The 27,047-nt window shown below is 36.8% G+C and overlaps 1 protein-coding gene across 2 annotated transcripts in view; it reads right to left on the bottom strand.

Moving 5' to 3' along the window:
* SUCLG2 (succinate-CoA ligase GDP-forming subunit beta) overlaps window positions 1–27,047 on the bottom strand; it is a 120,566-nt gene that overhangs the window by 79,370 nt on the left and 14,149 nt on the right. The window contains exon 2 of one of the 2 annotated variants that reach the window (XM_032699379.1): window positions 17,697–17,838. The exons of the other annotated variant lie outside the window; for it this stretch is intronic. Within the exon in view, the coding sequence (XP_032555270.1) occupies window positions 17,697–17,838 (142 nt within the window). The remainder of the gene's footprint in view (window positions 1–17,696; window positions 17,839–27,047) is intronic. 2 annotated transcript variants of the gene reach the window in all.

Genomic DNA, 27,047 nt, shown 5'->3' with positions numbered 1-27,047 from the left:
CATTTGCCCATTTTGCCTTTCAGAACTGCTCTGAAAAGTTCTCTGGGTATTTAAACTAAAATACCACATTTTGCTGGAGAAAACAGATACAGTCTGAAAGAAGACAATTGCCTAAGTAACTTGAGCACTTAAGTGCATATTTTCCTCAATTAACAGGGGAGAGATTTAAGCATTTCCTGAAGATCTTTTCTTAAGAGGCCCGTAACTAATTAGCTGATTAAGGTGATGTGAAGAAACAACTGTGTTTCATATTTCCAATTGCAGCTGCCCAATAAAACCATGGGAAAGTGTGCATCCTACAAGGTAATTTTAATTCTTGAATTTATGAACCAATTCATCCTGGATATGCATCTTTGCACCCTTCTCATAACAGTAATGAGTTATCTGGCTGGGGACAGAGGGAAGAGAATTCAAATCCTGTGTTGTTGGCCTAGGGGTAAAGCCAGTATCAGTAATACTCTTTTTGGTTGCTAATACAGTCCAAGCATAAAAAAGTAATATAATCCCAGTGATTAAGTTTTAACAATTCTACAATCAAAAAATGGTTCTACCTTATAAAACCCAAATATTAAGTAAAAGGAGGTTAAAGGTTACTCTTTGAGCACTGGTGACATTACAAGCCTCACTGATGTTTTAACTCCCAACAAATACTGAAAAACAGCATTTTACCTCAGTGCTAGTAAAACTCTACATCTTGGCGTAGAGTCATTTATCCCAAAGTGACAATTCTAAGGGCAATCACAGATTTCATTTAAATTAAGGATATTGTGGTAATTATCAACCATACTCATAGCTTTCCCATTTTTTCCCCCCTAAGAAAAATTACCTTTAGCATGTGTCTTAAACAAACCTGCACGAAATCTAAACCATTCCTTACTTTCTTTTGGGGCACTTTCTTTTTTAACACAATTTATTTTTTCTTCTTTGTATATACAAATTCCTTTGTTTTGCAAACTTTTTCAAATTCCTCACAAAAGTAGCTGTTCTGATATTAATAGATTTTTCTTCAAAGTAAATCGGATGCAAAGTCTCTGGAAAAGAGTTTTAAAGCCAAACATTCTGGATACATGAGAAATGAAATCTGATAATGCACATAATAACTTTCTTTGACTTTATTATCACTGATCCGAAACAGAACATCTAAACCCATGTCTGTCCTTTCAATTGACTAACACCAAACTGCTTTTCTGACATCACCTCAGCTGACTTTTGCAGAACCAAGTCCACATTTGTTAAAGGAATTTTAAAGCTGTAGCAACTAAATTGAGGGTGGGTCCTATGTGCTTGTAGCCCATAGTAAAGCTGAAATATCAACAATTTCCTGAGCTTTTAGCATAGGAAACATTAGGAGGCAAACAGATTTAAACCAAACCATAGCACATCACAGAACAACAGCCTGTGTAAAACAAAGTGCTCCACCCTTCTAGGCAGCATGTATAGAACCCCAAAAGCCAAACCACAAGATAAAATAAGGTATAAAAGTTCCCCACCTCCAGGGTACAGCACTGTTACTGTGCTTGTAACCCAGGAAAACTGGAGAGGGACAAGGGACCTGGCAGCACGAGAAGAATATCAGTAATGAATAAGAATCTTCATGAGATATAAAGTAATTTCCCCCAGGAGTGGGTTGTTTCATAGCTCTGCCCAGGGCAGCTCTGGAGAGAAGCTCCAGCCAGCAGTGCAGAAAAGGTGTTGATAGAGAGAACAAGACATCCAAGGCTCTGACCTTGGCCACCCGGATCAGTCACGTGTGCTCCATGCAACAAACGTGTCCTAAAGCTCTCAACTGTCCTGGGCTAATGAAAGAGGAAACAGGACAACAAATAAAAGTGAAGATGAAGAGTGGATTACTTTCAGCAGAGAGGTACAGCAAACCTTTGCTCTAATGTCTAAGAAGTGAAGTGATGAAGCACCACAATGACACTGCCATGGCAATGCAGGCTGAGCAGGTGGAGCTGCCAGTTTTCTGTCAGCATCTCCCAGGAACAATCCTGTTACACAATCAATTAAGTGAACTGACAAAGAGAGAAAAATCTTGCCAATGAGCACAGTTATAAAATCAGGCACATTCCATTACTACCACAATAATTTTTCTACATGGCTTCTTACCACTCACCTAATTCAGAACATTATTTGTCATCACAAGGTAAGATTTAACTCCACAATAAACAGCCTGCAAGTGGTTAGAAGCGGCTCAAAATCTACACAGATCAAACATAAAGACATATTTTTATTGATTATGCAATATGACATCAGCCTTGCAAAGCTATTACACAGGCACACAGATTTAAGGCCTTAAATCAGTGGATTTGTTTTCAAAACTGTCCTGGACACACCTGACTAGAGGGAGGAGATTCTGGACCTTCTCAGTGCTGGAGTAAGTCTTGATCAAAAAGGCCTAAACTTTATACATCACTAGTCATTTGTGACAATCATTTGGAAGTGCTTTCTAAAGGTTCTGTTTTTCAAATGCCGCGGTGCAGAGAACCCTTCCCTGAAAACACCAGACACTCCAAAATGTCCCAGGGCTGCCAGCTACAAGTGCTGGATCTGAAACTTCAGACCATCTGTATTTGAAATGAGCATTCTGTACATGGTTATTTTCATTTCTACCATGCCAAGACACGCCAAAGTACCGAGTCCCAAATGTAAATGGATTCTGCTGCCTGCATGGGTAAAGACCCAACACACTGATACAAAACATACAGACAAATATTTTCCTGCAAAGATGTGCCTCGAGTCAGATGCAGCCTGTTTATTTTATCCTTATTATACCCATTGAATTAACATTTAGTATGGTGACAAAAGTGATGCCTACACAATAATTCTCTGCAAAAAGTGGAAATACATTAAAATCATATACTTTTATAATCACAACTTTTTACATTTATGCAGAAGATAATTAATACACTCCATAGAAGGTCTCCCAAGTTGTTTTTCAGTTTAGAGTGGGTTTTTTGTGTGTTTTAAGAAAGTTTTCACACTCCTCCCTTCTCTTTTTTCCTGCTGACACTTTAATCTCCTCCTCTGGTAAATATGAGCTTATAACAATAAATCATGTTTTATTTATTATAGATAAAAATAGGAATCAATACAAAGCAAAAAGGTCAATCTCCATAAAGTTTCCCTCCACACTGACTGATTTAGTTTCTATATGAAGATTTAAATATGTATCCAGCAGGCGTTTAAGCAAGAATAAAAGTATTTTTTCTCTTGCATTACATAACATGCTTAGAAAATAATGACTATCTTTGGCCAGTTGCAATGAAGCAAAATTACATTTCTTTAAAACATAAGTATTCTGCAATGAGGAACCTGCCATATCTGAGAACTGTTGTCTATATTAGCATCAAAAAACTCCACAAAATTAATATAAAGTGGTATTTTTTTTTTTTTTTTTACTTTTATATTCAGGTCACTTTTAGTACCAACATCGTTGATTCAGAGATAAAAAAAAATACCCTTGATTCTTCTGTAAATATATTCTGCTTGGACAAGAGCCTGTATGAAGCACGCCAGGGAACAGGAGTGCAAGCATCCCACATCACCTTGCCCTTTGTTTAGATTGTCAGTTTTTCCTTTTGATCTTTCTTTGCAGTTGAGGAACCAAAAATTGATTTTCCCAGCTGAACTAAAGTAGAAAAAGGACAATGTTTTATTTAAGATCCTTCACTCCTGCACATAAGCCTATTTCTTTCTTTATATACAAAAGAAACTGTCTTTTTGTTCTTGTAAAAAAATACTTCCAAGTAGGGAATGATCCCAGTGCACTGACTGTGGTTTCATAATAAAAAAGGGCGGGATGTGTTTCAAAATCCAAATACTGGCCTCCTGCAGAGGAGTACAAACAGCTAACAAACCTTCTAGAGATACAGAAACTGAGCCTCAGGGAAGGAGGTCATACTTGTCAGGTGTTTGCATAAACTCTGGCCACTGGCAATGTTACACTCAAAATCTTGTTTACGGGCAAAGAGAAAGCACAGTTTACATATTTAGAGACATATAAAGCCAAGAATATATTGTAAATATATCCATAATCTTAACAACGGAATTGTTTTTTTTTATTGCAGGTTTACTTGTTATAGAATAAGGAAGAATGTCTATATGTGAAAAAAACTCAATCATAATGCAGATAAAATTACTACACAACTATTTCCTAATTTCTACCTGTTTTCCTGGTGTTATGCTCATCTTTCCACTGCTCTTCTGGGTCCTAAGTTTGACAGTTTCACTCTGGTCTAGGGCTGTTCTTTGGAGCTCTTGCTGGGAGGAATCTGATGTTTGTTTGGATGGTTCCTTTTTCCTCACTCTTTTAAAACTGGCTCTTTTTTTCACTGGCCCATGCTCACCTGAGTTTATTATATACAGTGAATATTGGGGATGTTAAATATCAGTTCTTGGTTCCTTGTAACCCCAGAACTCTGCTCTGCACCCTCAACTTGAGGGTGTGGCTAAGGACACCAATACCATGTTATAGGGCTACAGGGTTTCAGTGAGAAGCACTAGAGAGTAGAAAAGCTCCTGATCTTACTCACTGTTAAAAAGCACTAATAAAATACAAGTAAAAACAACAGAACAACTGTGCAAATCTCAGATGCTATGAGATGTGTCCACGTCCCACTAAAGACTATCTAAAGATATGCTACCTTTTAAGAACAATGTTGTCACCAGAAAAAGCCATGACTGCTAAAACAAAATATATTTCATCTCATGCTTTCACACAGTTCTCAGACTAATTCTTGTAACTTAAATGTTTAGGTTTCCCCATGCTCACCATGCTTTCTATCGTCTCATTTGGATATAAAAGCTAATCATCAAATCAGAAATACTGTGTGCTCTAATAGGTTAGTTACCATTAAACACAATTTTAACCCACTGTGAGATCAAAATTACTGAATTTAATAATTAATGTCTTTGATTGTTGTCACGACTTGTATTTCAGAATAAAGTGTTGATATTGTCAGAAACCAAAAATGTTCCCTAACACCTACAGGCATTATTGGTACTCATGGACCACAAATTTCTTGCGTTATCTGCACAATTTCTAATTAAGTTCTTGAAGAAATCTGAACTTATAAAGTGCTGAGCTGCCCCTGAACCCCACAGGAAAGCTGAGGACACACAAATGTCCACTGATAAGCACAAAAACCTCCTGCCTACTGCAGGTTTTCCAGTGCTTCCCTCGACTGCTCCAGTCTTTCTAATCTCTCTTTTTCTGTGAACTGGGAAAGGTTTACATAGTTTTGCCCAAGCATTTCATATTTCAATCAATTCAGCATTTGATTTTTCACACAGGACTCTGTTCAGAACAGTTTGCTGGATAGCACACCAAATTCTGTGGAGTTATGACCAAACAGGCTGTAGTGAGGCCAACCACTGCTAAGTTTAAATCCAAGGAATGCAATCTGTGATTCTCCTTAAGATATATGATTAGCTTTTTAGATCTTGCAAAGAGGAGGGAGGATAAGACTACCAATTTCTAGTATCCAATAAGGCACTTTGTAGTTGGTTAAAAGACAGCAGTACATCCACTTACATACACATGGCACAAGTCACAATTATTAGTAGTGCTGCACTGGTTATTTAGAAGCCTACATCACAAAACAGCCCTTTCCTAGTACTTTAAGGGAATACAAACATCCTGCTCACCAGTTCTGACAGCTTAGCATTTATATCTCAAGCTCCAATCACCACCTCAGCAGCAAAGACATAACTATATACATTACAGTTAAACTTCATGTTTTACAGGTTTCACAACACTAAATTAGCCTAGAAAAATGAATGTAAAAACAACAGAGAGGCATTAGCTTTTGGTTTGGCAATCAGCATTCACAAGAAAGGATGCACCTCAGCATGATGTGGAAACCAGCAAAGCTGTTTCATTTAGGCTTCGTGCAAGCTGAGCTCTGTGGGGATTCTGAAGGCAGGTATTATGGAACTGGAACTCTACATATTTTAATGAAATTGCACAGTCTAAACACCACAATGAGTGAACAGACATATCAGACTAGGGAACTTGGAGCTTTCTCAATTACTCATATATAAAAGGAATTTTTCTGGGTAAAAATGTAAAACTGGAATAAACACCAACTGTGTTTGCAAAGAGAGAGAATGTGCAGCTGACTAAAGAGTTTTGAACCTGTGTTGAACCTATAAAGGGACTGACATAACAGGTGAGCAAGTACATTTCAAATGGTCACATTCTTCATGCACGATGCTGTTCAGCACCTTCTCAGCTTCAGATGAGCAGGACTGTGAATCAAACCTGTGTTGGTCTTGTCAGCAGCAGAGATCACATCTCTACACCAGCTTTATAACCCTGGGCCAGCTGAGTGTGTAGGTTCAGACAGTCGGTGACTTAAATGACAAATAAGTGGCCTAAGCACCATCCCAATGGCCCCTCCTGTGAATTTTCAGTATCAGGTGCTCTCTGACATCCTGACAACTGTTGAGAACTGGTTAATATTTCATTAACTTAAGGTCAGCAAGTTGCTTTACCACATTGAAAACCCCACTTCTCAGCTCCTGCACAGAGTCACATAATTGTGTCTGCCTGGTTTACAAGTTAGAAGAGGTAACTGCTGAAAAGAAACCTAGAGTAGATTATTCCTTCTCTCTATGCTGCAGAAAACAGTTCCAGATTTTACTGACATGTCAGATATAGAATACAGCAATTCTTTAAAAGGCAAAATTTTTGCATTAAGTTTTCTTCATGCTTCTGCCATTTCTTCCATTGCAACCTTCTTACTTTAAGGTCAAGTTCAGAACAGGTATCTGAGGCAGTATAAATCACATCTGTGTAAATAATGGTCACAGTTAACTCTCAGAAAGTCTCTTGCAGAATAATCTACCTAATAATATGCCAAAGAAGAAGGCTTCTAAATAGCTTAAACAATTCATAGAGAAACAAGAGAACATACAATTAACATTGCCCTACCTGCTGTTAACTGCACTAATTCCATTCTTTCTGCACAACTGACAATTCTGACATCATGGAGACATCTGCAAGGATATGCAACTTTTTTTTTTCTGTTAAATTACCTCTGAATCTTAGCCCTTAAAGATCTCTCTCTGGTATTTGACTGGTTTATTTTGTTTCTTCATCAGCCTACAGATTTCTGTAGGAATGCTTACTCCAGTCTGTGGAAGTCTGGACATCTCACTATTTACAGGACACTAAATGTAAAAAACTCAATGTAAAAACCAGACATAAATTGGAATCCATAACATTAAAATTGTGCAAATGGTCACAAAGGTGAATAAACTTAAAGACACAGGAGTCTCATTTTGGAAACCAACAACATAAAGTAAGAAAATATATGAAAATTTTTCATCTCAAAATTGTAAACTAACTTTTCCATACAAAGGCATCTTTAAGCATCTAACTTGGCTTCTTATGGATCAAAGAAACAACTAAATAAACACTATCTGCATATGCACTTCAAATAGGAATGTCACTCAGAAGATATAATAAGCAAGTTATTTATAGCATACATTAATCACCATATTTAAATGGCAGTTTACTTCAGAGCATGAGACGAACCTGTATTAACAGAGGGCAAAATTGTATAACAATAGTTTTCCCTAAGATAGTCAAATTTGCAGTAATCAGCTTCAAGTCTCCCTTGTTGCACTTTTATTCCAACATATCCAAACAAAAGCTGTATTATACTGAAGGCAAGACGTGGAAAGGCCAATAAAGAAAATCAACCACACTGAACTTAAACCAAAAAAAACCTGTGTAAAAGATTTATGTGTGGCAACAACAAGAAGAGGGGGTGCTGGACAAGAAGAGTATCAGGATTATTATGACAATGATCTTCAGTGGGGCACAAAACACACACTAAGATTAGGAAAGCTACTATTAAAATATGCAGATGAATAACTGGAGGAATAGAGGGTTAAGACTTAGCAGGGAGTAGAGGGAAGTGCAGCAGTGGTGAATCTTCCCAGTGACTTATATTAACTATTTATACAGCAAACTCTTCATGGCTGCTTTTCTGTCCTCTTTCTACAAAAATCCCAGGGCTGTTCTTAAGCATTCAGAACAATAAATATATTTAAGATTTATAGCCTGGAGTTTAGCTGTATTCATCTTACTCAGGTGAGCAGTCCAACTAAGCCCAGGGGAGGCACAAGAAAAATGTTCTCCTTCGTAATGATGCACGAAACAAAAGCTGACTTTAACTGCAGGACAGGGAAGAGTATACCACACGTAGGTAAAACTGTCAACTTCAGATTTTTCTTAATAAAACAAAAATCACTTAAAATAAGAGCAGAGCTAACTTCTGGAACTAACCTGAACATAATTCTCACTAAACGTTTTTTTTTGCGATGACATTCTCAAGGGTTGGAGGCTCATTTAAAATATCCTGTGATGCAGAGAGTCAGATATCTCCCAGTTGAATCCAGGAGGGTTACAAAGACACATTTCATATTCAGAAATGTGTTGAAATATTTTACTTTTCTTAAACCGCAAATATTTGAAGAAATGTAGATAAACATATTTAAAATTCACAGCACTTTCTCAAATAAGAAGTAGCAGATTAACAAAATGTCAGAACATCCTCAGCTTCAAAAACTGCTCTACCATTTTAGGTAGAGATTATCTACCAAAAAAAAAAAATAATAATCACAGCCTCTTATGATCATACTTCTCAACTGCTGATATATTCAGCTTGTAAATTACTCCCATCTTTAAAGATAAAACAAGTTCTTGCAAGTCATACTAACCTTTGCAAAATACCAGTTAAGATTACTTCATTGACAGGAGGAGGCTGAGGGTGGAAAAGAAGGGAATTGTGGTATGGAGGCTGAACGCTGAGTGTTCTCTGATCTTCAAACGAGTTGAAAGGCCAGTTGTGAGATTCCTGGCTTGGCTCAAAACCATGTGCTTTTATAGCAAGTGTACAAGTTAATATCCTTACACATCAATCCAGCCCATCCTAAACCACCTAAACCACGTTCTGTAAAGACAAAAGATACAACAAATTTAACAGAAGCAATTGATAGATTTAAAAAAAAAAAAAAAAAAAAAGGCAATTTCCCCAACTGAATTATATAGAGAAAGTGGTAATCTAACAACTGTACCTTCCTGTTGTACTCTGTGACACCTGAGGGACACTAGTGGAGGTCAGGGAAACTATGAGAGTATCAATTATAAACTATCCTGTCTTAGTACTGTCATCATTAACTCTTAGATTTTATACTCATTCAATTCAACATGATTTTGCTATTAGCCCTTCCACTAAAAAGTTTAAATTAAAAACCTCACCCACCACATTTTACAGAAATAAGCATCAATTTTGTAACACAGGATTATCCACTGGGATTGATCACATAAAAGACTACACAGTGCAGACCCAGCAATCTCAGCTTTGTCATCTCATTTCACGTTTCTGACTAATAAACATTATTTCAGAATTAATATCTAAATCATGTCTCCTGCTGAGGGTTGAAACCATGTAAAGAGAAGTGCAATTCTTCCAATGACAGTGACCTCCAAGATCACACCACCAACACAGCCACAGTAATGAGGTCCAGGGAAAAAAAACTACAGAGCTGAGAACTTGATCTTTTCCTTCACAAGTTAAACCCACAATATTTACAGTATTTGGTAAGCTACAATAATTATCAACACATACATTTTCTTTAAATAAATAAATACACACATCAGGCTTCCTGGGAAATAACAGAAGAATTCTCAAGTGAAAGTGCCACATGGCTTCTAGACAAGAACCACAATTTTACACCTTGTCTCAAATAGTTTGTTAAAATACAAGTGCCAATCAAATGATTGTTCAAACAAGCTGCTATTTCTCTCAACAGTGCTGTAGTTTATATCAAATGAAAAATTTGGATGCAGTTCTGCATGCAGTCAGTGGTGGAAGAATCCTAAAAAACCAGCACAACTCATTCATCTTCCATCAGGAACAGACATTCCCAGAAGGGGATATGCTGTGGCATTCAGATAAAAACAGTAGCTATAAATACAGGTGATTTGAAAAAAAAATAAATTACTTAGCGTGACAGGTGGATTTTTAGGTTTTACAAATTAAAACCAAAGCAAGTGCCTTATCACATACATTCCAATAAAAGCCAGAATACCAGACAAGGAAAAAACAACAACAACAACAAAACAGAAAAGAATGAAATTTGGTTTCAGTAATCAATCCCCAAATATTTAGAAGCAGATGGGCATCTAGAGAGTGAAGATGGTGTGATTTCTCTCCTTTACACAGCTGCTGGTACGATAGAGAAAACATTGTTCTTTAGTGTTTCATACCTTATACGTAAAGTGTGTCTATTGGTTCTGATTTTATGCATAAAAAATGAAAATTTCATGCAGTTGCTTCTCAATTACGCATCTGGTTATTGTTTTGCAGCTGCAAAACTACCTTGAAGAACTATTAAATACGGTGTGACAAGTCTGGATAAATACCAGCAGTCCTCTTGTACCTTTCTTGTAACATTTTGCATTTTTTACTACCTGATAAAATTCCTGAATCAAGAGCTATGACTTCTGTCATCTCCTTTTATGAACAAAAATCTGCTAGTGTACTTAACACTACTGAAATTTGTAAATGACCACTCTGGCACACATTAAATTTAAAATTCAGTACCCCATTTCTAGAGTATTTTTTACTTTGTGTTGTTACTCCCAAGTAGCTATTTTGGTAATTTGATCAGAAATCCAACACAGAGAACAATAAGTCTGCTCAACATTAGTGTCAAACATCTGAAATGAGATTTTGATTTGTAAGCCCTCAAGTCATTACTCATATTACTATAAATCTATTGAATATGAAGACATTTGGTGACAAAAAATGGTTATAAAATGCCCAACTAATGCAAGCACTCTCAAGCCTGCATTTACTGACTCACTCTCAGCATGTAATTTTCTAACAAAGGGAACAGATACGAAAAACAAAACAATTTGTTTTTCATAACAATACATTTTAAATTAACTATTTCTGTAATTCCTCTGGAGATGGAGGGTCCTGCGAAGGATTTCCATACCTAAAATATTAAAAAAGCCACAAGGTGTAATTTCACTCGAAACGGAAAGATTCAACTTGAAACAACACAATTCCCAGCGGTGAGCTCTGACAAAATCTTTTATTAATTTTGTTTCAAAAAGAATAAAACTCAAACCCACGCTTAGGGAAGCTGGAAGTTTCACTGCCTGTTTTTCTGGCACGCAGGATGCAGCACATGTGCCCATTACCAGCAAACACGTTTGTTCGACAGCTGCCGGGTTTTCACACAGGTGCCAGGGGCTTATGTGGAAAAACATTTCTAAGCTGCAGAGGCAGAATGAGACCAGCAGTAAAGCCAAGGCAGAGAGAGCCCTTGCAGGGTTTATCAAGGATATTGCACTGCTTAAATACGGCTGCACTAAAAAGTTTGCCACTTCTCTGCGAAATAAAGTTTCTTAGCCTGAAGGACAGAGGGAGGAGGGAAGAAAGGGGGAGGGAGAACAAGCAGGAGTTAAAATATTCAAAACCAGCCAAACCACGCACACAAAGAGGAGAAAGCAGCATTGCAGGGTTCATATCCAGGGAAAAGGTCTTGTAGCACCATCAGCCACTGTGTGTGACATCGTCAAATGGAAACCCTAAACCCACTTTAATTGTGCCTTTGTGCAGTTAAGGTCACAAGGCAGATTAAGTGAACACACCTAAAAGCAACGTGAGAGGGAAAGAAGAATGTTTAGAAAAAGAGCTGCTATGGAGTTTCTAACCAGGAGTTTCACCAGGAGTTTCTAACAAACTCCCTAGTAAAGCATGTTTGGTGAACACAACCCTTTAAAACACCTTCCCTAACTCCTCTGCTTTTCCATGACTGATTTTTTCATCCAGTAGATGGGGTAAATAAATTGGCTCACTGATGTAACTGATTATCAAGCTTCCCACAAAGAATTACTTTAACTGTACCAAACAAGGCGTTGCCTTTGTAACTTTTACTCTAGTTTATTATTTTTGTCATTTTCAGACACAAATGAGAATTTAAAAATTGTCAGCAGAACAATTACACCTGGAAAATTCTTCCAGAAAAATCAAACCATTTCAATGTGGACAAATACAGACAAAATACTATTTGAACTACTAGCAATCAATGTTTTCTGATCATATACAGAAACACTAATTTCTAAGATTGCCATGGCAAGCAAAGGGTGGTCTGAGCAAAGCACTTCATCAAGCAAAAAACCAGTATGCACACAAACCTACAGTGGATTTAAGCCATACACAACTGCTAAATATTTGTTCTAACTATGGTAAATAGAGTAACAACTGACTGTTTAGCTTTTCTCAATCAGAGGTCATCAGGAGGAAGAAGGGTCGAGAAAAAACAAGAACAAATGGACACAATAAGGAAAATGGTCTAAGTAACAGCAGGGAAATGAATGAACATGGGACAAATTTTGTGGAGCTTTGAAATGGATGCATTCAAGAGATGCCTATGAAGAAATAACAGAGTAATAACAGGTACTTTCTACCACTGAGAAGTGGCTGGAAAATGCGGATTCGCTCTAGTCTTAGATTTCACCACTCCAACAAGGCAAAAAACCATTAAGTGAAAAGCTATTAAGTGGAATAAAGAAATACTCATGGCTCAGTAATGCTGAACGTGGTCCAAAGGCAGCTCATCCACCACTAGTTCTCTATTAAATTTAAAAGGTTGTTTTCTAAATACTTACCCATTTGAAAATAAAATCATATTAGTCAATAACTTATAGCATTATTTTGCCTGAAAGAACAGTTTCAGAAAGCTATAATTTAAGTACAAGAAACGTTAATAAAAGCTGTCAGAGAAAATAAGAGGACTTATGGGAGAGCTGTTCCTCAACAGTGAGCAAGTTCTCTGTGTACAGCTCCATGGAATTCTATTTCAACAACACGTGATTTTTCAACATATGCAGAGAAGCATAATCTGAGGGGCTCTAAAAAATAGCTAGCTATAACCACCTAGTACATAGGGTTTTTTAGAAATAACACATTATGCACAGGTGAGAAATTATTACTAGACAGTGAACCCCATAATGCAAAAAAATATGGAAATCCTACAACTGTTGAAAGAAGTAATTCTTGTCCTGTCTATCCTGATGGAAAGAAACAGAAAGGGAATTAAATCATGTAAGCAAAGCACATGAGGACAGTCAAAAAAGATCAGCTAAGTAGTCAAGTAGCTCAAATAAAACTTTACAGAGGGCTACTCTGTACATGATAATCACAGAAAAGCTTATACTTCCTGGTATAACATAAAAGAACCTGCATTCACATTTCTAATATCCTCAGAAATGTCAGGTTCAAGGATCTTTTTAATTTTCCTAACACAGAAGCTTAGATTAAATGCAGACAGCATTATCACCAACAATTTCTTCATAATCTACACAGAAAGGACACTACCAAGCTAAAGGTCAACTTTTGATCCCCTCTAAACATAAATTGCTTTCAAGTAGTTATCACAACTTATACTGGAGAGATGATTTTTCAGATAAGGGATCAAAAACAGCATCTAAAAATGCAGCCTTCCCTTTAAATTAAACAGCCATGGGAAGGAAAAAAACACCTCAGCAGCTAAGATAGGAAGGAGACTGGTGCTCACATGACTGAGAACTCTTTCAATATTCTAAAAAATGGTGAATAATAGGTGACAGGTAAATGACCTCATGAAAAGATGCCTCAATAAACCTTTTCTGTTCTTTATAAAATACATGTTTACCTCTCCAGCCTGATATAAAAAGCATGCCTTCAGTCCAAAACCGAATTTTATGAGTTCCCTCATGCATAAGCAATAGAAATAGGACATGCAGAGGCTATATTTTGTTATATTTTCTTTAAAGAAGAGTGAATAAAAACCCTGCACTCAATTCAATTGCATTTCTCCGTGATAGAGTGTGAACACTGCACCTGACTGATTCCTAAATGTAATGAAACACTCTAAGTGGCAACAGGCGGCACACTATTGCTTTTGTTAAAAATCAGAAAAAGAAACACATGCCAAGCTTCCAGCATCGATTTAGGATTGTCAGCATTGCCAACCACCTCTGTAGGTTCTCTGCTGATTCAAAGAGCCAATTGACAGTGCATAGTAACACCCTCCAGGATAATTACAACCCTTTCAGCTTTGTCCACCTACTACTTTAAAATGATGGGTCCCTTAACAACTCCTCCATCAGGCAGAACACAAAGAGCAGTGCGGGAGCTGAAGGAGATTGAAGGGCTTCTACTGCAGGAGCCCAGAGAAAATGATGGACCCTGAAATGATGCACAGCACAAGCCATGGCAATGCACACACCCTCACAGTGTAGGTATATGGAAGGATTTTTTTCCCTATATACGTTCTGCAGTATGAGGAAAAGAAATAGAAAGTATGGAAATGCCTTCTGTGGCTAAACAAGCCCTAAATTAAGTGAGAATCAGATCAGAAGACTTGTGAGTTAATACAGAAGCATCTTACATTTCAGACAAAACCTCAGCTCCCAAATATTTCCACTTTGTTGCACTGGAACTGTAAGAACCTCTTTACAGACTGAGTTTCTTCACAGAGCAGATCAAACAGCACCACTCTATTGTAGCAAAACAGCACAATGCCTTTTTCTTTCCTCTCTTGAAAACCAAGCAATTTTACATATACCAGAAAACTACTGTGACTGCATTGCTTGGCATTCTGTAAATATTTCCTCCTCTACAAGAGTTACACCTGAAAATTGCTTAGATTGTAGAAGGCAATGAATTCCTTGGGGCTTAATTCTGTATTCTTGATTGTGTACAACTTCTTTTGAAGTCAATATTAGTGATGTCATTTTAATTTTCTGCACATCTGCCATTCTTATCTTAGAAGGAAAAAAAAATTAAAATCAATCCTTTAATTCCATTAAAAATTCCTTGTAGAATGCCTTTTGTGCTGTTGGTAAGTTTTGAAAGTCTTTGAGAAAATTAACATTCAGTGTACATATTAATAAAAACAGAGAGGAATAGAGGAAATGAGCAAAGTGTAACAAAACTGCTGATACTGGATAAAGGCAAACCCTTTCAAGAACACATGCATTAACACCTTCCTGACAAGTGAAGACAGCAGGAAAAAAATATCTAATCTAATCTCTTTCCATTGCATCAACAGGAAATCCAACAATAGCAAAACTGGTGAGCACAGGCCTGCAGCAGTACAGACAGCTCTGTCAAGCATAAAATATTTGGTGAAATTGTGAAATTAAATTGTGAATCCCACACTTTATACAAAGTTCCTTGACAGAAATTTTCTACCCCCTTATCTGTATCCCTTTATCACAGGCACAGACCCATGTGAGTGAGGTAATGCTGTAAGGCTATAGAGGAAAGTTCTTATTTCTCCTGTATTCATGATGACAGATTTATAGAAAGCATTTCCTTTCATAAGAAAAATACCGAACCTTTGACCTTCAAGTTTTGATAACTTCATCTTATTTTTATCTTTAAAATATGTTGGCAAGCCTCTTTTCTTGTTTTGAAGCAGAGAAAGTTAAGGACAGCTGCAATGTGGCACCCAGTATCTAAAACATCAGATTTTTGAGCAGGACTTGGCAGAGGTGATTGGCCTCCCACCAGATTTACTGCAGAATGCCTGTCTATCAACAACATCCCAAAGCTGCCTTCACTGGTTATTCTATTTTGTAATATTTTCTGCCTCCTGGAGGTTGAAGCTTTTTGTTTTCCCATAAGCTTGTACTTTCTGTGGCTGCATATTCAGCTGCAAACTGTGCAGATAAACCTGAGTGACAGAGACACTGCTGGTCTGAGGGATCATAAATAAGATAAACCTGATTAAATCTTGGAACAACAATGACCTAGTAGCAAAACCTGGTGTTCTTGATGCTTAGTTTTCAAAGTGCATGTTAGAAGTACGACAACAGCACACTATCAGAATGATTACAAGGATGGTGTTAATTATTTAAAGGATCAATGGAGTGTCAATCGTTTCAACAAGAAAGAGATTCCACACCAGAAACCACAATTCTTTAACACTCAGTACTGCAGAGTGGCTGAATGAAGCTACCTCAGAAGAAGAAAGGTACCACTGACTTAAAATTTCTGAAGTGTTAACAAGCCAACCCGGTTAAAATACAACTTATCTGGTAAAGTTTCATTGGCAAATATTTCTTGGTTTTAGATTTTACTTTTGATTATTTCAATTTAAACACAGGGGTTTTTTTCTAAATTAACTGATACTTCTGTGATTTGAAAGCAAGCAAGCTACAGAAGTTACTTAAAATAAATTTGGCATCATAAACCAAAGGAGGTTCATGCCTTTAATGGAGCCATTTATTTCTCCAAATAGTTATACAGATCAAGAATAGTAATAGTTATTGGACAGACCAATCCATTTATGACTTCAATCACGAAGAGGAGAGTTTAAGTGCTGTAAGATTGGTGATAAACCTGCCACAGCTTCAGTCAGCACTTCTTGATTTTCTCAGACATCCAGACATGAGGAAACACTGCAATTTTATGTGCTTTGCTTTATGTCCAACTTTTCCATTCTGTACTGCTAAATGACCATAACAGTTGCATTTAATTTTTTGTTTCAAATATATTTTCAAGTACACTGGTTGTTATAAGAAGGTTTTGATCACTGAAAAATGTACTACCCTAATGAATTTCTAGAGATTGAGCAAACCATTATGATAATGCTATTCAGCTACTTGAGCTCTGATGAGATCTTTGATATGAGTAAGTTGTTTTAATTTACCTTCCAGTGTGCAAAACTGAAATGCATTTAACTAAGTGGCCTGTGCATTATGTAAAGCATAAAACAACAAAAAAAAAACCCCTTCCTGTTACTACACAATTAGACTACAATAATGTCTGGCCTCTGGCATTTTGATGTTGGACATATTAACAAAGGTTAAATGAAAAGAGGAAAACTATGCAAACTGTTCAACTTTAAAAAGTAGAAAAATTATTTCAGAGTTAAAACAGGGTGACAAAGTACCTCAAGGCATTTCTTTTTGAGAGAAAAGGTATTACATAAATTCACTTCTGACCCACATTATCATATGTTCATCACACTAAAATGAGGATGTTGTTAGAGAACCAAAATGCAGCTCCAGAAGTAGGTCTTCTCTCCAAGCCACTGTCAAGTCCTTCTGTGATGGTAGGTAACACAACTCACCTTTTTTTTAATCTCTTCATATGGACAAACACATGGCGAACAAATACACAAGTATAAAAGTCTCTTGTACATATTTTATTTCTTCATAGAATCACGAAACAGTGATATTTTAAATTTTTTATATTTTGCAGAGTCCCCAACCCTTTTCTTCCTTTGCTTTTCAATAGAGCAAATTTTTGTTTGAAAACAACTTTTTACACAAGCTCATTTATTTCAGTTCCTTAAATTACATCAAGTACACAACAACAAATAATGTTCCTCAGCAACCATATTCTGAATTATTCCTAATTACATAAATAATGTTAATTAAAGAATCCACGTTACATGCTGCATACAAAACATTTGAGAAATAAAGTTCTAAGTATTGCTGTTATAAACTACTTTTCCCATATAAACTTAAGCATATATTTATGGTCTGGATAAAATATCAAACCTTTGCAATAAGCATCAATTTAAAGACTGTGTACAACTTATTAGAAAGCAATTTATGTCCCAGATTGCTATCCAGTGAAGCAGATTCCTCCCATTATCAGTCAACTTACTTAGTCTCTGAGCAGCCTCCAGGGCATCATTTGCAGAATCAGCTACAAAGAATCTCTGAACTGTAACCCCGTGGTCTGCCATTATTTTTTTGCTTTGGTACTCCTGCAGGTTCAGCCATCGTCTGGGGGTTAATTGAACAGCCTAGAAAAAATTAGAGGGGAAAATAAAATAATGCTCATTAAGAACAGTTCATGAGACAGCCCACTGAGCTCTTCCACCTTATGGTTATCTCAAACCAGCAGTTAAACAACACCCAGAGAAAAGGTAAAACAGGTATTGATTTACCTAAGTGCCTTTCCTTAACGTTTGTGCATCCAAAGTACTCTGAAAGCTACAGATATTTTCTAAAAGCGACACAAGGCTCACTTGGCTACACAAAACGGCTTGCATTTAATATCAAGGCAGACTGGCAAACTTGGTTTGAACTCTAAAGTCTATTTATGATTTTATACTATAAAAATAGTAACAGACTTATCTTAAAACAAATTCAGTTTTATATTAAATATCCTTATTCACATGACATTTCATACAATTCTCCCCTATAAAGTTATTTCCACTGATTCTAAGCATTTATTGCACCACATCTGAGGAGAAAACCAACTACACGGAATTATCATCAACTTGTAAGAAATTACATAATAATATATGTGTTTTCAGTGGTCTGTTATCTGTGCTTAGATGGTTGTGCTTTTAAGTGCATTTTGTTGAGGATGCCAGCACAGCCACATCAGCCATGCCAGGCCAACGACAGCTGGAGAAGAATTCCCTTCCCATTCTCGATATCCCAGTGTAGATGCCGGTGTGTGCATGTGAACACACGGACATCACATCTGCCTGGGGCAGTAAACATTGAGTACAGACACTATCAGAGTCACAGGATTTTACTGAACATCTTAAAGGACACGTTCTTCATACAGAATAAGCTGTTAAAGACAAAAGGGATAATTAAGGAACTGGAGCTGACTCCTGGCAATGGCATAATGGCAAAAGGTGGAGTTGGCTCCTGGCAATGGGACAATCCCATTTATGCTAGCAAAAGATGCTCTTCCCACAAGGAGAGACAAACTGCTGGCCTGGCAGACAGCCACAATCAATTCTTGGTTTCTCCTGAAGTAAGGAGCACAGCATGCAAGCTAGTGCTACATATTTAGATATGTTACACAAAGAAGATTATTTACTATACTAATACTTTGATCCCTAACAGCACGATAAAATAATATTATCCTAATGCAACTCCAGACTGAAAAAAAAAAACCCTCCATGCTAAAGTCTTTCAATAACACATCCTTTCACAATACTCAAGGTTTACATGCTGAGTTGTCTCAAAAACAACCCCCCATCTGTTCTGTTCGCTTTGAAAGACAGCACAAAAGATACATAAAGAAAATACAAACCCATCCTTTACAGAATATAACTGCATGTTTTCTGCAAAAGTGACTCCCACAGAACTTAAGCAGTTACAAATAGCTCAGAACGACACATTTTAAATTCTTTTATCCCTAACCTGATTAACATGTTTTAGAGGAACAAAATGCCATTGTCAGCTCGTTCCATGGCTGTCTCGAATTCTACACATCATACAGACACCTCAGTATGATTTATATTCCTCCTTGCTATTCACAGACAATATGTTATCACATTGGTTCAATACTTCAAATGTAGGGTCAAAATTTGAAGTCACTTTCATAATTGTTGACATTTAATTTGTTTTCCTATTATAAGTTCTCTGCCAGGCTTTAACAATTATTACTTCAGGGACTCCTTAAGTTTATCTAAAAATTTCTCCAGTTCAGTAATACAGCTGATAAAATTTTGGTCACTGATTTTATAATTAAACAGCAAGTCTTCAAAGCAGCTTTTATTCATAATTTAGAACAATGAATCATTTCACATGTATGCATTACTAAGCCTGATCTAAAGCAAATAAATAAGAAGGAAAATATTCAAACACTTTCATTCTGGGGAAGACTTCTCTTATTGTTTCTTGACAAAAGTCTCTTTCAACACAAATTTCTTTCAAATGTTCTATTCAGGTAGGAATAAATTAGTTCAGGAATTTGCAATGCAGCACAAAGACATCTCCACTGCTGGTTCAAACTGCAAGGCTTAAGTAATAAAATCTTTTAAAGAATCTCTTAAATAATAAGGACTGCAAAGGGTCACCACCTAATAAAGCCACCGGTGACAACTCCCAACATGTGAGGGATAAGGAACAGATGACAGTGAGAAAAGCAGTTAAAGCTACATTTGTTTTATGAAAAAAAAGTCATCTCCAGTGCAACCACCTCCAACATTAACTCAGCCTGACCTGTCAACGAGTAAAAGAAAGCCCAACAGCTCCAACAGGAACCTGCAGTGACCTCTGTCCCCAAACATCCTCTTGCCCTGTTACAGGTGTTTTTGGGATGTAACAGTTTTACAACTCAAAAATACAACTCAAAATGTCCCACAGGGACACTTCATTGCTGAGATGTTAAACATCTTATTACATATCCATACAGTGCAGATATACATAAGCATATGGACATAGGTCTGTTCTTTTATAAAAACTGCACATAATATCTAATATTTAGATATTACAACAATATTTCCTTCATAAATTATAAACCAGACAGGTCTGATGAACACAGAAAGGAATTTGAAAGAACTGTCTAAGCAGACCTAAAGGTGATGAAACAAAGATCTGGCCAAGAATTGCTGGCATGGAAAAGCAAAGCCTACAAACTTCAGGTTAGTGAGCACATGCTTTTTTTTTTCTTCTCCTACATTACCTGATTGTAAGAGAGACCATCATCACTGACTGCCAAATGAAGAGTTTTAATCAAGACTTTCCACAGAAGACAAAGTCCTGGTTGTGAATCAACTACTTGACAAAATAAATTAGTATCTGAAGTCTGCTCCAGAAGCTCTGAAGAGCAAGGAACATGAAAACTTGCTTTAATGCATTCACAGGATACATACTGTGTGTCTTGAGAACTGCATGAAAAATAAAGCAGTTAAAGAGATGAAATAAAGCAAAACCTTTGAATCTGTGAGGGCTACATCTCTTTCAAGACCATCTTGAAAAATCAAAACAGCTGCAGAGAGATGTGTTTTAGGGTGAAGAAAAAAAAACTGACCATGAGATCTTAGAAATGTGAGTAAACAGATGATTCTGTGAACCAATTCCCAACTCAAAGATGTTTTGGTTGCAATAAATCTGTGCCTGTACTTAAAAGGGACAGCAATAAAAAGAATTAATTAGTACAGGAATCTTGAATTCCAACCCTCCCAAACACATTTATACCAAGCATTCACAAGAATTTGAGATGGGCTTCAAATAGCATAAGTTCTTGGGCATCATAAATGTCCACACATCCTACAGATAAATCTATGCCTGAGACTGACCATAACAGAGCTAAAGGACAAAGGCACAGCCTCAAAACAGCCCAAGAAGAGTCTACAAAGGTTTTAAAGAAAGCTATTTCCCACAACCAGTCTTCCACAGGCAGCTATAATCCATCCCTTCCTCCTGAAAGATATTAGGAGACTTTAACACAGCACAAAACATAACTCCAGCATCATGTGTCTTTGTATTGTTTATTCTCCCACTCTGCAGCTCTACTCATCCATAATTTCATTGCTCTCAGCACCATCAAACAGCTCTGCTAAATTCACCACCGTGGTCTCAGCCCTCAGGAAAGACAGAATGAAGAATTAGGCTGTAATTTACCACCAGAAAAATAATAATCTCAATCTGAAAGGGGACTTGGGGGAAGCAAGCAAAAGAGAATCTAAAGCACAGGACAGCAGAATCCCTACCTTTTAGGGATTTCTGTTAATTATTGATTTTTACCATCTCCTATTCCCAGCTTATCCTTGCTTGAAGACTTTTTATCTGTTTCCCCACACACAGGTCAGAAAGCCCTACCAGAAACCAGCACAGATCTCTCAGATCTTCCCATGGAGCTCTGGTCCAGCTGCAGCCCAGTGTGTTCCAGCAGTTTAAGATATATCTGTGTTTCATCTGTTTCTTTATTGCAAGGTTGCACTGGAGTACAAGGAGCACATCCTGTCCCACCAGCCTGTGAAGAAGAGACTGGAAATAGTTTGTGGACTTCAGTAAAGCCCTGACTCCCTATGGGACAACTCATGTTTCACCTCCATAAGGTGACAGGCAAAAGCCAGAAGATTTTCCATTGGTGGCATTTCTCTGTTATCCTGAACAATATTTTTCTAACAGCAAGAGGAAGTTTTACATTTTACTGAACTTACCCATATCCTCATTACTGTAAATACACCTTAACCTTGAATACTAACTTCTGTCAAGCTCTGAACAGCCCAAAGAAGGGCTGTAGGTTTAAATTTTCCTAAATCTTTTCTTTTTAGCATGTCAGCTACAGTTGCCATAACAAAGAAAAACTTAAAATCACTCCAGTGAGTCTACATGAAAATCCAGACTATATGTTTTCATGGAATGGAATAAAGAGAAATTCAAACTAAAGGATTTAGTATTTTGAAAGGAAATTCTTATAAAAAGGCTAAAATAAATATAATTCATTGGTCTGGTAAAGACTTCCAACAGATCTGGTATTACTACAAGAAAAAACAGCTTTCATATGAGAACTTTGTGTGTTGTGTATTGATGTATAACATTGTAGATGCAAAGTAGCTCTTATTTGAGATTAAGATCTGTCTGATAAGTTGAAAGGGATTTTTTTCTTTGTTTTTTAAACCACAAATAAGCTTTAAGAATAAATCAGTTCATAAAACTAAGAAAAACATCACTAGTAGCATATAGAAAATAAAAAATTGTTATTTAAAATAATAAAGCTTTTAAGAGGAATTAAATTCATCCTAATAAGATATATCTTAAGATTAAATTTCTAACATAAGTGCTTATCAAAGAGATTAATATACTTAAATAGGGCTCTTTCATAACTGATAACACTTCCTCAGAGCCTGACAACAGCTTCAAAAGTCCCAGAAGTCAAATAAGTGTAACAAAAGGCCTCAACTAAACAGTAACACAAAGTGAGATGAAAGCAGAATTATTCAATCAAGTACAAGTTTCACACCAGATTCTCTCCTGCTGGCTTGAATTATTTGGCATTTTCCAAAAGCACAAGGAATTAGTACTGGTTGGGGTTTGCCTCTAATTCCCCTTCCCTTCTGCAACCTCCAAGATTTTTGTTACCAGTCAGAATCACACTAATGTGGACCAGAAGTCTGTGAAGTGGGGAGGATTTCAGAAAACTGCTGTTACCATGTAATTCTAAACAAGCTTTCTGTTCAAAGTTCCTTTTTTATATAACCAGAGACCATGATTGGTCCAACAGCACCATTAAACGAGTGGCCCACGCATCGAGAAATCAAACATCTCATTCTGATCATCTTGACAAGGTCAGGTGTTACAGAACTGTATCAGTGGTTCATTGATGACTGCTAGACAAAAAATTGATTGTTCATATAACATGAATAATCTCTTACATACCATCCTTTTTGTTTGGTGGGGTTTTTTGTATCAAACACTAAGGACTCTACTCAAATAATGTATTTGGAGAGCAGTCACTCCCCTTGTCAATCCTTGAGCTGTCACAGGGTCAGAAAAAAAAATTGCATTATTTAAATAATCCAGGCTAAAAATAACAACAGGAGGGGAACTACAAGTACATTTTCTAGCAGAAATTTGCTTCAAAATAAATGAAAAAAAAAAAAAAGACAGATTTAGAAAACACTGCAACAGAGAGAGATAGTTGTGCTTATATATGCAGCATTAACTACTCTGATGTACAACATCTTTCAGATGACCCAGGAGGTATCTTTTGAGTGCTTGCTTTTGAAATAAGAAAACACACACACATCAAAACAGGAGAAACTGTCTTAACACATTCACCAGAAGTTTGCAAGTTGCATGTTAACGACTTCAGCAAAACTCTGCTCAGAAATAAATGTTCCATATAACCACAAAACAAGAGCAGCATCAGTAAACCCAAACTGCATTAAATTATGCTACTGATTATTTCTTATCTGAACCTATATGCTCAGAATAATGTTTCTTCATTCTTTGGCCTCCCTGGTAAAACACCCAAGACTGACTCCAAGACATGATTCCACATAAATGCTGCCATAAAGCACCTGTGCAGCAGGGACCAGGGAGTGTCACACTGGTGAGATAAACAGACGAGTTTTAATAAACAAACAAGAAGAAGACACCACGACCATACACATACGTAAAAAAACCAGGGGCTTTTTGGAGCCAAATCACCTCACAGCTGAGCCTTACAGTGCCTGTGTCAGCAGAGCAACTGAAGCTCAGGACAGGAACATTTTTAGCCAGCAGTGTCACCAACCACTGGGACTTTGCACTTACACTTCAACTCAGTAAGTTATTGCTAGAGGACAGGTCTCTTCCAAAAAGCAAAACTGAATGAAAACAAATTCTGAAAAAAGCAGCAGGGGCTGGAGAGCAGCATTTTCAGGCAGGTCCCGCTACCTACCTGTAGAATTCAAACCTTAAGCCACATATTTTTTTTTTAATAGACTAAATAGAATAGAATCATTTCAGTCTGTTCTGTAGCAAGTATATGAAGAAACTGTCAGAAAGAATAACTGAAAGGTCAAGTCTGACAACCAACCAAAGATTCAAATTATAATCTCTATTACAACCAAGACCTTTTCGTCTCAATAAAATTAAATTTCACAAAATTCTGCACTGTTTAATGCCTAATTCCACATGGGACTACCTTGGCTAACCATCCACTACTAAGTATTTCACCATACCAAGTCCCGTGATGACGTTTAGATAATTTCCCTTTTAAAAAACCCTAACCTTAAATACTTATTTTCTCTTGGCAACACTCTTCAGGTCAAATCTCTACTTTTGGAAAATGCCAAATAATTCTAACCAGGGGAAGAGAATTTGATGATAATCAGCACTATTAAAGAAAACAAAATCACCACTAAGGAAATTTCTATGACAATTGAACTCCCATTGACACACCTATATAATTTGAGCAGCTCCACTGATTACTTTAATGTAGCTTAATGCATTTTACTGCATGACTGTTAAAGGAAGACACACTTCAACATCATCCCACATTCCCTTTTCATTCATAGTCTGAATGGAAGCCAACATGAACATCACAAAACAAAGATGGATTTCTTAACAGCACCTGACAGTAAAGCTGGTCAAATAAATGCCTACTGCTTTTTTCCTCCTCTGCTGCTCCACTGAAGTCAAGTACCTGTAACTATACTAACAGATCCTGTGCCAGTATGAAACAGCTCTAGCAATGCAAATTATCTCTGCATGAATGCAAATGACATGCCAAATGTATACAGCATCACGTTTTATAAATCTGGACTCCATTGTAATGGTTATATTGGAAATAAGTCATCCGGGAAGAAAAACTGTGGTGTTTCTGAGGAGGTCTTTCAGATGTATTCTGTGTCTGAAATTAAAAGGAAGTGTGTTTAGTGTATCTGATCTAAAATAAAAGTCTGCCACCAAAAATCTATTTGCTTAGCCAACACATTCTACAGCATTCCAGTTTATTCAATTTGTGCACTCTGACCTGTAATACAATTCTAAGCACATAAGAGAGAAAACAGATACACAAAGATGACAGTAATGAAAAAGCACACTGTTCATCAATATGAGGAATAAACCTTTATTATAGTTATTGACATACAACCTCTATAATTGAAAAAGATGTAAAAGTTCCTATCAAAAAGAAACCATCAGAAATACAACTAAACTGAGTATCTTCACATAAAACACTGCAGGTATGGGGGCATTTTATTAGGTCATATACTTAAAATATACCACATAGGCCACTGAAAACAAACTAAAACACTTATTTCAGTTTGCTGGCAGTGTCCATGAAATGAGTAAGTTAACCTGACAAGAAACAAAAATTTAGAAAAAGGGCACCTCAGTTTATTACAAATGTAAGTCATAAAAAGCAAACGTATGCTCTGTAGGAAAGCAAGTCTTTCGAGCACAAAAGAAAATGTAAGGGCTCATGGTAGGGCTGATGGGCTGTAAGATCTGTCACACTGAGCCAAAGGACACATCCCCTGCTCTCCAAAGATGGCCAAAGCCACAAACCTCTGGGTACGTTATGAAAAACAGGACAGCAAATGTCCTTCCCAAGTAACGTCCTGTTGGCTGCCACAAAACCAGTCATTTCCATCTTCCAAAGTAGAAACTGGTATCCAGGTCATCCTACTGAAAAGCCACAGAGGAAACCATCTTCCATCAACATCCCAAATTGCCCACTTTAGCTGGGGTACCACATGGCAGCAAGGTCCCTTTGGTACCAGCAGAGACCAGCAGCCTCATCCAACACTGAGCATTACAATCCAAGTCTCCATCTAGATTTCTGTGATACTTTTATGTAAGGATAAAGCTGATTCTGTCAGCTAGTCGAGTAAGAAGTCTTGAGTATTTTCCTGACAAAAAAAGATTTTCCATACTTTTGTTAGCAGCAGTTACAAATTGCTTATTTCTTATAGTCTGTATTAAAACACCATCAGCAGACTTGACCTTAAACACGAGTCCTGGATTTTAAAATCTTCTACAAGTGTAGTTGAAGACCTTTTAATAGTTAAGTTCCATTATTTATTCCCACAAATGGGAATTTATTTTAACTGAGTTAAAACTAAACCAACACACAAACTCTAGCTGACAGTTATAGGCCTTTTAGTTCCATATTTATTCCTTCAAATATACCACACAAAATATCTTAAGCAGTAAAATACAGTATGTTTAAAAAAAAACAAACCCAAACAATATCTCATTTCCCAGTTCTTTCAAGGCTAAAAAATTCTGATCAATACACTGTAGGGGCAATTTACTGTTTTATACCACTGCACCATATACTCACTTTTCAGAATGAGTGAGATCTGTTGTTGCAACTGTAAAGGTTTATGGAATTCAACTTCAAATAAAATAAAGTAAAAAAAGCCACATGAAATACGCACCTCCATTGTTGTTTACTAAAGCCAGACTGCCTGTTCTGGTAGATGATTAATACTATTCCTAATATCTGTGGTTCTTTGAAACGAGATGCCTAACTAACTAACTAATTAGTCCTCTTCATATACTCAAAAAACCACAGAAAAAAATTGAGGGCTTGGTTATAAAAGGAGTTCACAATATTATCATTAGGATTTCTACTGTTAAATTCTTTACAAAAATTAGACTCATGCAGTCGAAAGGGTGGCCAAGAGCTTGGAAAGTGTCTTTAAAAACTCGAAAGGAGTGAAAGAGGCCACCACTTCTGCTCAGAAGGCCACATTACTGAAAATGAGGCCGCTTCAATATGAAGCTACTTGCTCAACTGCATTTTTCCTTTGAAGCAATT

The sequence above is a fragment of the Chiroxiphia lanceolata genome, chromosome 11 (genome assembly GCF_009829145.1).
Source record: "Chiroxiphia lanceolata isolate bChiLan1 chromosome 11, bChiLan1.pri, whole genome shotgun sequence".
Lineage (NCBI taxonomy): Eukaryota > Metazoa > Chordata > Aves > Passeriformes > Pipridae > Chiroxiphia > Chiroxiphia lanceolata.
The sequence above is the reverse complement of the archived record's forward strand: the minus strand, read 5'-3'. Positions and strand labels throughout refer to the sequence as shown.